This window comes from Tympanuchus pallidicinctus, unplaced genomic scaffold (assembly GCF_026119805.1).
Source record: "Tympanuchus pallidicinctus isolate F22 unplaced genomic scaffold, pur_lepc_1.0 scaffold13, whole genome shotgun sequence".
Classification (NCBI taxonomy): domain Eukaryota; kingdom Metazoa; phylum Chordata; class Aves; order Galliformes; family Phasianidae; genus Tympanuchus; species Tympanuchus pallidicinctus.
In genome coordinates, this window is record NW_026294648.1 from 1,671,312 (window position 1) to 1,686,113 (window position 14,802).

The 14,802-nt window shown below is 54.5% G+C and overlaps 1 protein-coding gene across 1 annotated transcript; it reads left to right on the plus strand.

The window, feature by feature from the left end:
* Window positions 1–171: 171 nt before the first annotated feature.
* On the plus strand, window positions 172–5,948 carry HMGB3 (high mobility group box 3). The gene is made up of 5 exons (XM_052673142.1): window positions 172–298; window positions 2,659–2,815; window positions 3,182–3,321; window positions 3,822–3,996; window positions 4,451–5,948. Exons 2-5 carry the CDS (start codon window positions 2,666–2,668, stop codon window positions 4,592–4,594), a joined length of 609 nt encoding a protein of 202 aa, XP_052529102.1. The 5' UTR covers window positions 172–298; window positions 2,659–2,665; the 3' UTR covers window positions 4,595–5,948.
* The last annotated feature ends 8,854 nt before the right edge of the window (window positions 5,949–14,802 follow it).

Genomic DNA, 14,802 nt, shown 5'->3' on the forward strand with positions numbered 1-14,802 from the left:
GTTGGTTCTTCGGGGCGCGCCCCGTCACCCCGCCCGGAGCGCGCCGGCCACGCTCCCCGTTCCCCGGCGGGCGCCCGTTTTGAACAAATGACCTCACCCGGGCCCGCCAACCGCCGCGCTGCCGCGCTTAATATTCATGAGGCGGCACGCCAATCGGCGGGCGAGGAGGTTGTTTTAAACGGCGGAGCCCCGCAGCCAATCAGGCCGCTCTCGTAGGCAGCCAACGCGAGGCTGAGCCGCGCCGAGCCCGCGCCGTGCCCTGCGCTCAGCTCCTGCCACACTGCCGCGAACAATACAGGTACGTGCGGCCCCGCCGCAACTTTTCGGGGGGCGGCTGCCCCCTGTGCGCCGCGCCCCGCCCTGCCCCGCGCTCTCGCCCTTCTCCTTTCGCTGTACCGGGGCTTTTTTTTTTTTTTTTCGGTTTTTTTTTTCCGCTTTTTTTTTTTTCTTGCTTTTTTTTTTTTTTTTTTTTTTTTCTCCTTATTAAAAAAAGAATTCCCCAAAACTTTCTCCCCTCGCGCGGGTCGCTGCGGGGCCGGGACGCATGGCGTACGGCCTGGTGCCGCTGGAGGAGTGGGGCGCGGCGGCTGCCCCATAGCCGTCCCTGCGTGCTACCCCGCCGGGACCCCCCCCCGCGCCCCGGGGCGCCCCGCGCCCACCCGTTCCTTCCGTAGGGTCGCTGCCCGCCGCGGGACCGCCGCTCCGCGCCGCCGCCGCCCCGTCCCGCCTGGGCCGGGATCCTCCCGCCGCCCGCTTGCTGCCGCGCGGCCCCGGCCGTGTGCCCCGGGTGGGAGCGGCACGGCGGGGGAAAGTTGCAGCCGCGCGGCGCGGCGCCGTGCCGCCGCGGGCTCCGCATTAACATGGCTGTCGCTCCGGCAGTGACAGGGAGCCGCGCTGCGCCCGGCCCGGCGCCGGGACCGCGGCCGCCGCCTCCGGCGCCCCGATCCCTTCCGTCCGCCCACGTCGCCGCTCCTCGGCCCGGCCCGGGCCGCTCGTGAGGCCGCGCTCGCGGCGGCTGCGGCGCCGTGCCCGCCGCGCATAACATGGCTGGCGCCGGAGCGCGGCGCGGGGAAGAAAGACGTGCGGCGGCGGGAGGGGGTCGCGGCGGGGGAGCGCTCCCCCCCGACGCCCCGCCGAGGACCCAAACCCTTCGCTTTCGGCCCCGGCCGTCCCCCCCCGGGCGCCCTTCGCCCTCGGCTGGGCTGCGGGGGGCCGCCCGGAGGCTCGCGGCACTTTTTTCTCGCGGCGCGGAGGAGCGGAGCCGCGGCTATAATGGCTGCACGGGAGCCTTTGTTACAGAGCATTGCGCTAGGCAGGCTGGGGGGGGGGGGGGCCGCCTCCAGCCCGCTCCGCGCCCCGGCCCCGCCACCCTCGCGCCCGTGGGGCCGCCCCGGAGCCCCTTCCCGCCGGGGGCGGTGTTTCGGCGGGGCCGAGGCCGGGGGCGGCGGGCGCGGGGGCAGAGCGCGGCGGAGGGGGAGCGCGGCTTTGTTAGCGCGCGGCGCCGGCAGAAGCCATCTTAGCGAGCGGGGCCGGCCCGGGTGCGCGGCGCTGCCGCCGCTCCCGCTCCCCGCTCCGAGCCGGGCCGTGCCGCCGCGGGCCGTGCCGCCGCCCCGCCGCTCCCGGCCGCCGCCCCGCGCCCCCCGCCCGGCGCCCCGCCGTATTTCAGGGGCAGTTTCTTTCATCGGGAGGCGGCGCACAAAATGGAAGATGAATTATCGGTGTCCGCCGCCGCTGCCCCCTCCGCCCGCCCGCCGTGCCGCCGGCCCGGCCTCGCCGCAGGTGCCCGCGGCCGCCGCCGGTGACCTTGGCGGCGGGGGCGGAAGATGGCGGGAGGAGGCCGGGACGCGCCGGGCCTGCGCGCCCCGAACTTCGCGGTCAGGCCGCGGCCCGCCCCGCGCCTCCCGTCCCGCGCCTCGCCCCGCCGGCCCCGAGCGGCGGCAGCGGCGGGCCGGGCCCTCCGGCCCCGCGCCGGCACCTTGCCGTGTTGCGCCAATAACAGTCGGGTTTTCAAACCGTTGGAAAGCCGTGAATAGGGAGAGTTGCTGCGGGATTATTTTTATTGCCTGAGGGAAAGACAAGTAGGGTGGGGGCAATCGGTCCCCAAGCGAGCTTCTCGCACCCAGCCACGCACCGCTCCCAGCCTTGTGCCGGCTGCCACACTCGCCTGCCTGCAACCCACCCAAACCGTGCTGTGTGCACGGCTTGGGGCGCTCCTGTGGACTGGGAGCCATGTGGCCCTGGGGCTGCCCCCAGTATGGGGATGGGGCTGCTGAGGGGATGAGGCGTAGCTGGTGCTGGATGTGTGGTTCGAGCCTTGCTGTGGAGGCCGATTCAAACACTTCGTACGGGGTTCCAAATAGTGCTTTGTGGGCAGCAGTATGTGAGCTTAATGGCTCAGCTCCCGTTCTTTGGCATAATGTAAACATATGGATGTAAAACTTTGGTTGTGATGGGTTCTGCTTGGCTCGGGTCTGCTGCACAAGCCCGAGGAAGAATAATTGCAGAGCCGTGTGGGAGATGGCAGGAGGTGTTGTGGGAGGAGAGGTGTGAGTGAGGGCAGGTTGTTTCTGGGGGTGTTTATGTACAAACAGCTGCACGCTGTGTGTGCGCTCGTGTGTTCTGAGGTTCATGCGTTCCATTCTCCCTTCTGCCCCACAGAGTCAGGATGGCTAAAGGTGACCCGAAGAAGCCCAAGGGCAAGATGTCTGCCTACGCCTTCTTTGTGCAGACGTGCCGCGAGGAGCACAAGAAGAAGAACCCGGAGGTTCCTGTTAACTTTGCAGAGTTCTCTAAGAAGTGCTCGGAGAGGTGGAAGGTACCTTAATTTGAAGTGATGACTAGTCCTGTTACCTGCTTGTGTTGCCTGTGCCCATCTGAGGGCAGAAGAGGATGCTGCTACTGCTCTGATCTGTGTGCTGCGTCCCTGCCTAATGTTGTGCTGCTGGCCCCCATAACAGCTGTGAGCTCTTGTGCCAACCTGGCCACCTCTCTCACAGTGCTGGCTGTGGCCGCTGTCCTGGCCAGGACCTTGGTCTCCACAGTGGTCCCTTAGAAAACAAACACATTCTGAAATGGCTCTGTTGACTTGGCGCGTGTTGCCTTGTGTACTCAAAGTTTGTCAGCTATTGACCATTGGGTGATCACATGGCTTGGTGTCTTGTGTTTTTTGTGTGTTTTTTAGACCATGTCAAGCAAGGAGAAGGCTAAATTTGATGAAATGGCAAAGGCCGATAAGGTACGATACGATAGAGAAATGAAGGACTATGGCCCAGCTAAGGGTGGCAAGAAGAAGAAGGACCCCAACGCCCCAAAGCGACCACCGTAAGTACCTGAGGCATGGCGTGCAGAGGGTTACTGCACTTCATCTTGCAGCGCTTACAACTAGCCTGTTATTTGCCATAACAGAAGTCAGTGGGACGTACTGCAGGTATAGCAGTACCGAGGGTGGTGAGAGTGTTGTGTGGGATTTGTGGGCTGCCCGTAACCCTGCGCATGTCGAGTGCTGACCGAGCTGTTGATACTCAGTGCTCTCAAAGTCATGGCTGTGAAGAATGCGGACAGCAGGCCTGCAGTGAGGCTTGTACACTGAAGATGGAATTGCAGACGGACAGGGATAGAAAACATTTAATAGAAACAAGATAAGGTTTAAGGCTGCAAGTTTGGCCTGCAGTAAAATCAAAATACATACTAAAAAAAAGTAATTAAAAAACGAACTTGTCCGCTCGTAGGTGTAGGTGAGGATTTTGTGCTGCGTGGCAGGAAGGGGCTGCTGCTGGGGTGTGCTGCTGTGCTGCTCACTGTCCTCTGGTGCTTCTCCCCAGGTCTGGCTTCTTCCTGTTCTGCTCAGAGTTCCGCCCCAAGATCAAGTCCACAAACCCTGGCATATCCATTGGGGATGTAGCAAAGAAGCTTGGTGAAATGTGGAACAACCTCAGCGATGGTGAAAAGCAGCCTTATAACAATAAGGCCGCTAAGCTGAAGGAGAAGTACGAGAAGGTAAGGCTGTTGTAACGCGTCTCTCCTTCGCTGGTGCCTCTGTGTGCAGGCAGAGCTGAGCAGTGGGGGCTCTGCTGCCTGCAGCTGTTGCAGTTAGGCACTGTCGGCGTGCTGCAGGGCCCAGCTCTCACAGTGGACGTGCCTCAGGTTGCAGTCAGGTAGAAGCAGACAGGTGCGTTCCGGCAGGGAGGAACGTCCCCAGGCAAAGCACACCTGTCGCTTCAGCAGAGAGTTTGCCGTGCTGTTAGGGGAGCTGTGTCCTGCTAGCAGGAAAGTGACAAGAGGTTGGCTTCCCTTACCCTCAGACAAGTAATGATGAGCATGGGGCGCAGGGCTGCCTGCCCTCCGGGGCCGCGGCTGCAGGAAGACAATCCCCTCCACTAACGTGCACCGCTGTGCAAATGCTGGGTGTTTGGCACTTAGAGCAAATTAAGACATCCCCTTGACTTTGCAGGATGTTGCAGACTACAAGTCTAAAGGAAAGTTTGATGGCGCAAAGGGAGCGGCAACCAAAGCTGCTCGGAAAAAGGTAGAGGAAGAAGACGAAGAGGAGGAGGAGGATGAAGAAGAGGAGGATGAAGATGATGATGACGAATAAAACTGTACAATACTTGTCTCCATGTGAATACCATAGAGTAGGGGAAACACCGTAAATGCAGCACCTCTCATTTGAGATGGTGTCTCTTGCCCTTATTAGGCTTAATTAAAAAAGAAAAAATTTGGATTCCGATCGCGTTGTAGTTTCTAAAAGTGCTCTAGAAATTGTAACTGGTTTACATGAAGTGGCCATGGGTGTAATGAGCACCCTGAAACTGTATCAAAGTTGTACATATTTCCAAACATTTTTAAAATGAAAAGGCCCTCTAGTGTTCTCCTAACTCTGTGCACTTTGCTGTTGGTGTAACAAAGCATTTAAAAATGTTTCAAGCATTTTTTTAATTTGTAAGGTGGTGTTACTATATGGTTATTGGCTAGAAAATCCTGGGTTATAAACTGTACATATCTATAGTTTGTAAAAACTAGACAGATTCTTGTGGTACATGCTTAGAGTTATGATGCCTTAGAGGAGCAGTGATTACTGGAGAGGCCGTACGTTCCCCGGGGTGCCATGGCCCGAAGCATGCACTGTGAGGGTAGATCTATTTACACTACAGTGGGCGTCCATTTAGCTTAAAGTTGTCTTTCTGTATATAGTGAAATAGCATTCTGCTGCCATTCTTAGTTGTGGAAGGGGGTTCAGCTGGCATGAGAAGTGTACGGATTTTTTTAGTTAAGTGCGGTAGTTTTTAAACTGAAACTGTAGACATCTCTTCATCGCCAACTCAGTGAAGAGCCAGTGCAGCAACTGAAGTTCAAAAACACTCTGTACTTAAACAAATTTGCAACGTTCTGTTTTTTTTGTATGTTTAGAATGCTGAAATGTTTTTGAAGCAAAATAAACAGTATTACATTTTTAAAACTGTTCTTGACAACACTCTAAATTTCTGGTTTAAAAGGATCTTAACAACAGCAAGAGGTTCATTTCGAAGTCTGTGGCATCCCTCAGGGCTGGTGACTTAGGAAACATTCTGACTCAAGGATTAAAAATAAAAATAAATGGTGGCCAGCCAAAACTGGCTGAATTGAAAGAGATGGCTGCTCCAGCTAATATGCAATCATAACTGTTTATGGCTGAGTGGCATAAGATGCTATGCAAGTTTGAACTTTATTACTTGAACTTGGGAGCCTAAATGAACATTCATGACGTAATTGTTTGTTTGTGTGTGTATATAGCAGCATTCAGAGATGCAGAGAAAGGTAGGTGGCTAGGAATGAGGCTGATACTATGGAATAAGTATAAAAGCATAGTTTGGATTTTTTTTTTTTTTTTTTTTTCAGTTGTGTTGGGTAAATTTATAGCCCAAATGCATTGCTGTACATATTAAAATGTGCCTTTTTTGTCCTGTGTTAAACTGTTTCAGACTTGTGGTTTTTTTTCTAGCATCTTAACCCTGGGCAGGAGCGAGGCCCCCAGGCTGGCTGCTGCACTAGGAGTGTGCTGCAGGAGCTCGCTCCGTGCCCTTCCCAGTGTCACCAGGCGGCCGGGTGCTGCGGGGCAGGGCATGGCATCCCTCTCCCCCCCCGGTGGCACTGACTGCAGCGCAGACCCCATCTTCCCAATTCCAGCAGGGTGTCCCGCAGCCTGGGGTCGAGCTGTCCTGCTCAGTCCTGGGCCGGTGGCTCTGACCCTGTCCCTCACGTTCTGGCTGTGGCTCGCAGCCCATCTGCCGAGGGCCAGGAGGAGGTGGGCTCGCAGACGTGCTCCTGGTGACACCGTCAGATGTGTGCTGCCGTGTGCCACCCGCTTGGCAGGCGAGAACTGCTGTGTGGGATGGGTGCTGCCACCGCTCCGTCTGAGCCCAACTGCAGATGCACGAGGGCCAGGCTTGCAGGCAGGAGAAGCAATGCTGGTGAGGAGAGACATCCTCATCTCCTGACTGGGCTTGTGTCTGGCTTTCTGTGACCTCTCGATAACTGCGGTATCTTGGCGAAACGCTGGTCTAATGTTGAGATAGGGTAGGACCTGAGAGCAAAAACAAGTCAGGAACTTTCATGGAATATAGCCATACGTGGTGATTTTTATTATTTTTTTTATTATGGTTTAGTGTTGGTTGGATCTGGGAAATTCTTCTGTAATTGCTTAATTATGGCAATTCTTAAATGTCTTTAAAGAACTACAATAGAAGAAGTGTGAAATTGGCTCCCATTTTATGGGAAGTTGTGCTTTAAAAGGCTGAATAAAACTGTGCCTGGGAAAGAAACAGGTACCCTCGTATTCCCTGCCTTTCCTGTGCCTCTTGTGTCATGAGGGAGAAGACTGGAGATGCCAGGACGTGGAAATTTGATGGGAAGTGGTGGAGCAGAAGAGAAAAGCGATGGCATCGTTTCAGGAGCTTTAATGCTGTTCCTATTGTCTAGTTGGCAAAATCTCCCCTTAGCCACATATGGGAATTAGTGTAGATCACTGCTGTGCAAATCGAGCTTGGCTTTGAATTAACTGCTAGTGAGCTGAGTCCCTATTGATAGTATTAGCAAATAAGAGCTGGAGCTGACACCTCTTTGTCTTTGTTACATTGGAAATCTGTCAAGTTGCAGGGCTCGATGGAGGTCTTGGGCCATAGGTACTACCTGTTCCTGCTTGGCAAATTCCTGAAATACGGCATGCCTGGGGGATGCTGCTCGAGACAGTGCTAGTGCAGGACTCTGGGGACTTGAATTTGGGTACTGCAGATGCAGTGCTGGTGCGTCTGTCCCCTTGGTGCTCTGCCATTGATAAATACCACAGTGTGGATGTATATAAATAATGTGGGATTTTTCCCCTGCTCCACCACCGCTGATTTGTGTTCAGAGATGTTGTCATCTGAAATACTGGGAACTGCTCAGTTTCACACGGCTCAGTTGATTTGATAGAATGCTCTGACACGCTTGTGGTGTTCCAAACAGACGGTTCTGCTTTGGGCGGCTGTGCAGCTGAAGCTCCTTGCTTAACTTTACTCCAAAGCTGTGCAGAGTAAGTGTGTCTCTTATTGTCTCACTCTGCATAGAGAAGGGTAACAATGAAATAGTTCTGAGGGGAGGGATGGAGGGGGACTTCGCCTTGTGTGACTTTACTGGAGCTGGCTACTAAACGTCTTTCATTCCCAAAATGTGCTCTGCTGCATCCCCTGCGCCTGCTCGAGGGGAGCTAGTCAGCCTGTGCAGCAGCTGTGGGACCCGTTTGCCTTTCTGGGAAGGCAGATGGTGGCTGGGCTGGTTGGATCCTCTCTCTGGATGCCTGAGATACGGAGTTGCAGAGATGGAGCAGCCTTTGCTGAAAGGAGATCACCTGCGGGCACTGCGTGTGGAGGTGCAGAGCAGGCAGAGGCCCTAGGCTCCAACCTGCCTTGCCGTGCAGCGTGTGTGCGTGGTGCTGCAGCTCCGTCCTGAGAGCACACTGCCAAAATGCAGCGTGTCCTCAAACCAAGCTGCCTGGGGAAGGTGTGGCATGGACGGGCTGCTGTAATGCAGGGTACAGCCTGCCCCTCGCCCAGTTCAGCCCCGCAGTGTGGCAGTGAGAGCTGGGGCTGCAAGGCCACGCTCTCCTGCTGCTCTGTAGCCCATACAATTGTAAATCCGTTTGAAGTCTGGTAAATGTTTTGTGTGAGCTGAATGCACGCCCTGGGACTTGGGCGGGCTCTGAGGTGGAACCGCTTCAGCGCAGCCCCAACACAGGGGGTGGCCCTCAGCAAAGGCAGTGCTATGAGATCGTTTCCTGCTGCTTGTGTCGGTACCCTAATGCGTGTGTGAGGAAGCAGCACATTGGTTTTTCTGTCGTAACATTCATTAAAAATCAAGATCCAAATGCACACGGAATCAATCGGCAGCAAGTAGCTCTAGCAGAAATCCCCAGGAAGGTGGGAGCCTGCGTCCTGGGGGCACAGCAGTCACATCTCTGTCTGCTCTCAGTGTCGGGCCAGCTGTTGGCTACCCATGCTTATTGCAGCAGCGAGGTGTGAGGGTTGCCACTGGCTGCATGTCATTGGCTGACAGCTGGATGCTCGCAGCTTTGGACCTCCAGTTTGCTGGACTGTGATGCAATGAACTGGACTGCAAATTGCAGCCACACTGTGGAGTGAAGCAGAGAGGACCTGGCCACCAAGCAGTTGCTCTCTGAGCGTGTTTTAGCTTGCAACCTAGCATGGGTCAAACAGCCACGTGCCTGGCAGGGAGAGTGCTGTGTGTGCCTCTGCCTCTTTTTGTCAGGAGGGCTCCAGCCTGTGTTTGGCGATCTGTGGCTGGAGTGGCCCTCAGCACCTGACACCTGCCAGGCCAGTATGGGTACGATGAGATGAGGGGAGGTGTGGGATGGCTCCAGGCCGGTGCCAATGACCCAGCCTGAAGCTGGGGCTCCTGAGGGCTCATCAGGGTGCCCGTGGGCTTGGGCTGCTGCCCCTCCCGCTGTCAGCGCCTCGTGCTCTGGAGCACAAGCTGCTGGGAGTTTTGCTGAGGAAGTGTGGAATATATGGGACAGTAAGGTGGGTTAAGAACTGGCTGACTGGCAGAGCTCAGAGGGTTGTGATCAGTGGCACAGAGTCCAGTTGGAGGTCTGTTTTTAGCAGTGCTCCTCAGGGTCAGTGTTGGATCCAGTCTTGTTCAATGTCTTTATCAGTGACCTTGGTGAGGGTATAACAGCCACTCTCAGCAAGTTTGCTGATGATATGAGGTTGGGAGGAAAGGCTGGCACACCAGAAGGCTGTGCTGCCATTCATTGAGACTTGGACAGGCTGGAGAGTTGGGCAGAGAGGAACCAGATGAGCTTTAATAAGAGCAAGTATAGAGTATTGCACCTAGGGAGGAATAACCACGTGCACCAGTACAGCTGGGGGATGAGCTGCTGGAGGGGAGCGCTGTGGAGAGGGACCTGGGGGTCCTGGTAGAAATAGGTTGGCCATGAGCCAGCAGTGTGCTCTGGTGGCCAAGGCAGCCAGTGGCATCCTGGGGTGCATTAAAAAGAGCGTGGCCAGCAAGTCAAGGGGGGGTGATCCTCCCCCTCTGCTCTACCTGATGAGGCCTCACCTGGTGTACTGTGTCCAGTTCTGGGCTCCTCAGTACAAATAAGACAGGGATCTCCTAGAGAGAGTCCAGCAGAGGACCACAAAGATATTAAAGAGCCTGGAGCATCTCTCTTATGAGGAAAGGCTGAGTGACCTGGGTCTGTTCAGCCTTGAGAAAAGAAGACTGAGAGAGGATCTGATCAATGCCTATTAATATCTAGGGTGCAGGAGGCAAAGGGACGGGGCCAGACTTTCCTAAGAGGTGCATGGGCAAGGGGAAATGGCCACAAACAAGCATACAAAGTTCTGCACAAATGTGCATAAGAACTTCTTCACAGTAAGGGTGACAGAGCACTAGGATGGGCTGCCCAGAGAGGTTGTGGAGTCTCCTTCTCTGAGGATGTTCAAGACCTGCCTGGATGCCCACCTGTGCAACCTGGTCTGGGGAGCCTGCTTTGGCAGGGATGTTGGACTTGATGATTTATAGAGGTTGCTTCCAGCCCCTACAATTCTGTGATTCTGTTTTTCTGAGCAAGCCGCAAGTTGAAGATATCAGTGACAGCCTTAAAGAGAGCCCTTTCTTCAAGGGCTGCTGTGAGACTGGGATAAGCCCTGAGGAGCTGGCATCCAGCTGTCTCACTAGGCCTGTTGCTCATGCTGCTTGTTGGCTGGGGGTGACGGTGGCACCTGTGGGACGCTGGCGGTGGGAGATGCGAGCAAGGAGTGCCAAGGCACATCTGCCACCTTGCTTTTGGCAGGAGCCATCTCCCAAATAAGAACAAGAAGTTTCTGCTTATTTGTTTACTTGCTGTGCAGTCTTTGCATTTTTCCCCTGTTCCTCGAGGCACATAAGCAGCGCACTGTGCACACGTGACAGAGCAGCCCACAAACTCCCTTTGTGACTTCTTTCTTTCACGGAGGAGAAATGCATTCAGGAAAAGCAGGGCCCTGACGACAAGAATCAAGCGTTTCTAAATATGGACATCCCTTTTTGGACTAAAAAGTCTTTTTTGTACCACGCATATTTCCCCTGTTAATCATTTCCTTTTGTTCCTCGCAAACTTTGGTCCTCCGATGTTATGGAAGGAATTACAGCTGCTGTGTTTGTAAACTTTCCTTTACGTTCTGGTAGCTGGTTTGTATCTTTGTGGATCTGCTGAGTTGTTTCTTTTGCATTGTGATCAGAAAGGTCAGCACTCTGGTTACTCACCCTTTTCTTTTTTTTTTAAAAAAAGAAGCAGTCATATTTAGCCTCAGCCTGTCTTGAAATATTGGGGATTTTACAGGCCAGTGATCTTCTCATGGTCCCATTCACCGCTTTTGTGTTGGACTAATTGCCTTGATAAAGGCGGAGCTGGGGATGGTGAAGTGCTTCTCCTCCAAGGTGAAATGTGAGAGGGAAGGGGGAAATATTCAGATGTTCACTAGCAGCTGGGTAAGCTGAATGCATCAGAAATCAGCCAGAGCTCAGACAAAGTAGGGGATTAGGAGTCTGGGGTGGGAGGAAGGCTGGACATCTGGAAGCCTGCTGTGCTGGGGGCGGCTTGGCTGGCCACTGGGCACAGCTATTGTTGGGCTGCTCTGAAACCAGTTAGTTGTGCTGTGTGTACAGCAACCCCTCCCCACCAGAGTTCCCTGCATTTAATGAGAAAGCCATGACCGACACAATCGACGTGCTGGAAGCTCACCCTCAGGAAGCAGCAGGGCTGTGCTTGGCTCTGCTGGCCCTGCTTGTGCTGAGCGCTGCCACCGGCCCTGGGCAGAAGCAGCGGCACCAGCACCAGCTGGCACCTCGTGTGGGCTTCCATTCACAGCATCAAGTGCCCCACGTTGGGGGGGCCATGTTCAAGCCTAACTCCTGGCTCTGCCCAGAGCAGGGGACGGGGGCAGGTTGGAGGTTGTCTTTCTTTTCTTTGGTGATGAAATGGGAATTAAAAAAATGGTTTTGAAAGCAAAATATTGGAAAAGGAATTCACGTGAACAGAAATAGCCAAATAGTGGCTCGACTATTTTGCTTTTGTTTTGCTTGTTTGTTTACCTCGTTTTGTTGTTGTTTTTTTTTCCTTCCAAAAGTCATCTCTGTTCATGCATCTTAGCCAGTTGGGAGAATGTTCCTCCATTCACCTCCTTCACCTCCGGCACTTTGCTTTGCCCCTGCTTTCATCCTGCCTGCACTTTGTAGTGAGCCACGGTGTGTGCAGGTGTGAGAGCACACAGCACCTTCACTCGGTGCCTTGCTCTGCCCTAGCTGCAGGGCATGGTGGAGCACTGGGGCCACAAACGGCTGTGCTGGGGATGCTCTTATGGCTGGGATGCTGCCTTCCCCTTGTCTCAGCCTCGGAGGAGAGCCTAAAGCCTCCGAAAATAATAAGCTTATAAGGTAGTAAATCTCAGTAATGAGAAAAACAGAAGACTGCATCTGCTCAATATGATGGTGCTGCGTATGATCTGGTGAACAGCCGCCGGAATCAGCCACCCCTCAGTGCAGGGGCTACAGCTGAAATGCTGCATTTCCTGGCAGGAGCAGCAGCTTTCACAGGGTGCTCCATAGCAAATGGAGAAGATGGGGAGACGTGTTCTTCTCCACTGTATCTTCAGAGACTGCAAAATGAGACGCAGGGGACAGCAGGCACGTGGGGAGGAGCGAGTTGCATGGGGCTGCGTTCCTGTCCCAGGTCTGCTCTGCGGGGTCCCCCTGTGCCCAGGGCTGCTGGCTGCCCTTGGTTAAGTCAGGTCTGTGAAATGGAGAGAGGAGAGAAGAGTTGAGGGGAAGTGATCTGCATGTAGTGTGTAATGCTTTTATGAATTGGGTCTTTAATAATTTACATTGCCAGTTTAATACTTTGAATACAAATTATCTCACCCATATGCTGTGCTGACAAACATAAAAATGGAGTAATCAAAGCTGTAATAGCACACAGCAAAAAGACATAAAATGCCACTAGAAGGCTTAGGATAAATTATTGCATGCACACACTAGCTCTATGGCTCCCTGGTGCCAATGGATGCGTTGCAATTTTTTCCTCAGACTTTGCATTCAGGCGCAAGGACTGGTGCAGTACCAGGTGTGCCACGTGCAGTTCTGTTAGCTGGGCAGCGCTGAACAAAGAGGAGGAGAGGGAATGGCTCAGACCTTGATAAACACTGCAATTTAAATTCTGCTCTGGCATTCCACGGGCTGAGAAGGAAATATAGTCCCGATATTTGCAGGGAGCCCCTTCCTCCTCCAGCAGGGTTGTTTGCATGTATGATAAGCAGCAGTGTTGGCTTGCCATCTTCAGGCGACTGTCTCGAATTGCGCAGCATCCCGAGCAGCCCTGAACATCCCGGGCAGCCCAGGACCTGCTGCACCCATGCCAGGTGCCTGGCCACGGCTCCTGCCTGCATCCTGGCTGGGGATGGGCTGTGAGTGCTGCGTCCCACCGGGTTCCCAGAGGGCTGGCTGCAGCCTGGCACCAGGAGAGCCCGGGCAGTGGGCAGCATTATGCTGGGGGAGCTGTGAGTTTTGTACCGTTCCCCTCCTGTCTTCACTCCTGTCTCTAACGCTGAGCTCTGTGGGGCTGGAGGAGGGGAAAGAGGCCAGGCTGCCTCTGGGCTGAGGTTAGGGCTGACAGAAGGCTTCCTGGGTGCTGCCAGCAGCACCACGCCATGGTTTCAGCTGTGTAGAATCCTTTTGGTGAGCACCTGCTGGCACAGAGCCGTACAGCAGGATGAGCAGGAGTGCAGAGAGCTGTGCTTATGGGGATGAGCCGCATTTGTGGATGGCAGTAGATTGTGTGCCTTGGCTTGTGGCAAAGGCTCTGTTCTTACATACTGGTTTGTTTGCTGGTGCCACATCACAGAGATGTCACTGTGCTGGCTAATCTTATGTAGAAAGAGCTGTTTAAGTCTCACATTTGCATACGCTGAATTTCTCAGCTATCAGGGTTACTCCATGCAATAATCCATCCTGCGCTTCTAATGCGATCAGTGAGAAATGAGGCTTCTTCCCAAATAAATCACCAGCAGCTGTGCTCTGGCTGTGCCCCAGCCTTTCCTGCAGGCAAAGGACCCAGCCCCACGTAGTGAGGGCTCACGCTGCCCACGAGTGGATGCACATCCACTTCCCTAACGTGGGGCCTGCCTCGGGCTGTCTGTGCTGCGAGTGCTGGTGGCAGAGTGCATCCACATCCCTCACGTGGGTGCAGGGCTGTGTGTGCCAGGTGTGCTGGCGGTGGGGTGCAGGGTTGGGGGTACCCAGCTCTTCCCCTGGTGATGTGTGGGCAGCGGGAGGTGCAGGTGTCAGCCAGCTCTCTGGAAGAGCTCATCCCATCAACAGATCGTCTGGAGAACGTGGCCTTGCCTGATCCTTCAGCTCTGCACATAGATCGGCTGGATCAGGGCCATGATGAGAAATACCACCATATTCATCCAAGAGAGGAGTTTTCTGCATAAAAGCTTTGATATGACTCATAGAGCATAACATCTATTTCTGCACTCAAGGTAAATATTTCCCACTCCGAATGTCAAAGCAGTGCAGTTTCATGTGACACCCTCCACTTGTTTAAGTCTGGGGATGACAGTAATGCCTGCCCGTCCCTCCCCAGATTCCCCAACTCTTACCTCCCATGCCCCGCTGCCACACAGCTGGCCTACCATCAGTGACTGCCCCAAGTTTTTCTTTGCAGAGGAAGAAACACAAAGCACCTGGATGCAGCCCTGCCAGGGAAGGCAGGGAGGAAATACGTAACGTTTAACCCTGATAGATGATGATTTCACAGTGATCTGCCTGCCATGGCTGCAGGACCTGTTGCTGTGCCCTACAGAGACTACTGGTGGCCGGAGGTCCCAAGCGAGGAGCCCGGGAGCTTTGCTTTATTACAACTTAACAGAGTCCTGTCTACTTTTGCTGTTCTGGAGAGGCTGAGGAGGTTTCTTCCTTAGGAGAGGCAGAACCAAGCACAGTCCAATGATGCCCACAATGTTGCCAGGGTTGCCAGCCGAGTCTCCCACCATAGCATGGGTTCTGCGGCCTGGTTTGGCTGTACATGCTGTCTCTTTTGCTTTCTGCATCTCTTTTTTTTGTTTCCCTTCTTTAAAGGACTCTGCATCTGAGGCTGCTGCACTGTGATGGCAGCATTATTGTTTGCAATGATTTCTATTTCCATAGCTCCAGAAGAGACCAGAGCCCTGCTGGGCTGAGTGCTGCACGCACCATGACAAAGAGACAGTCCCGGTGCCAAACAACTTGCAG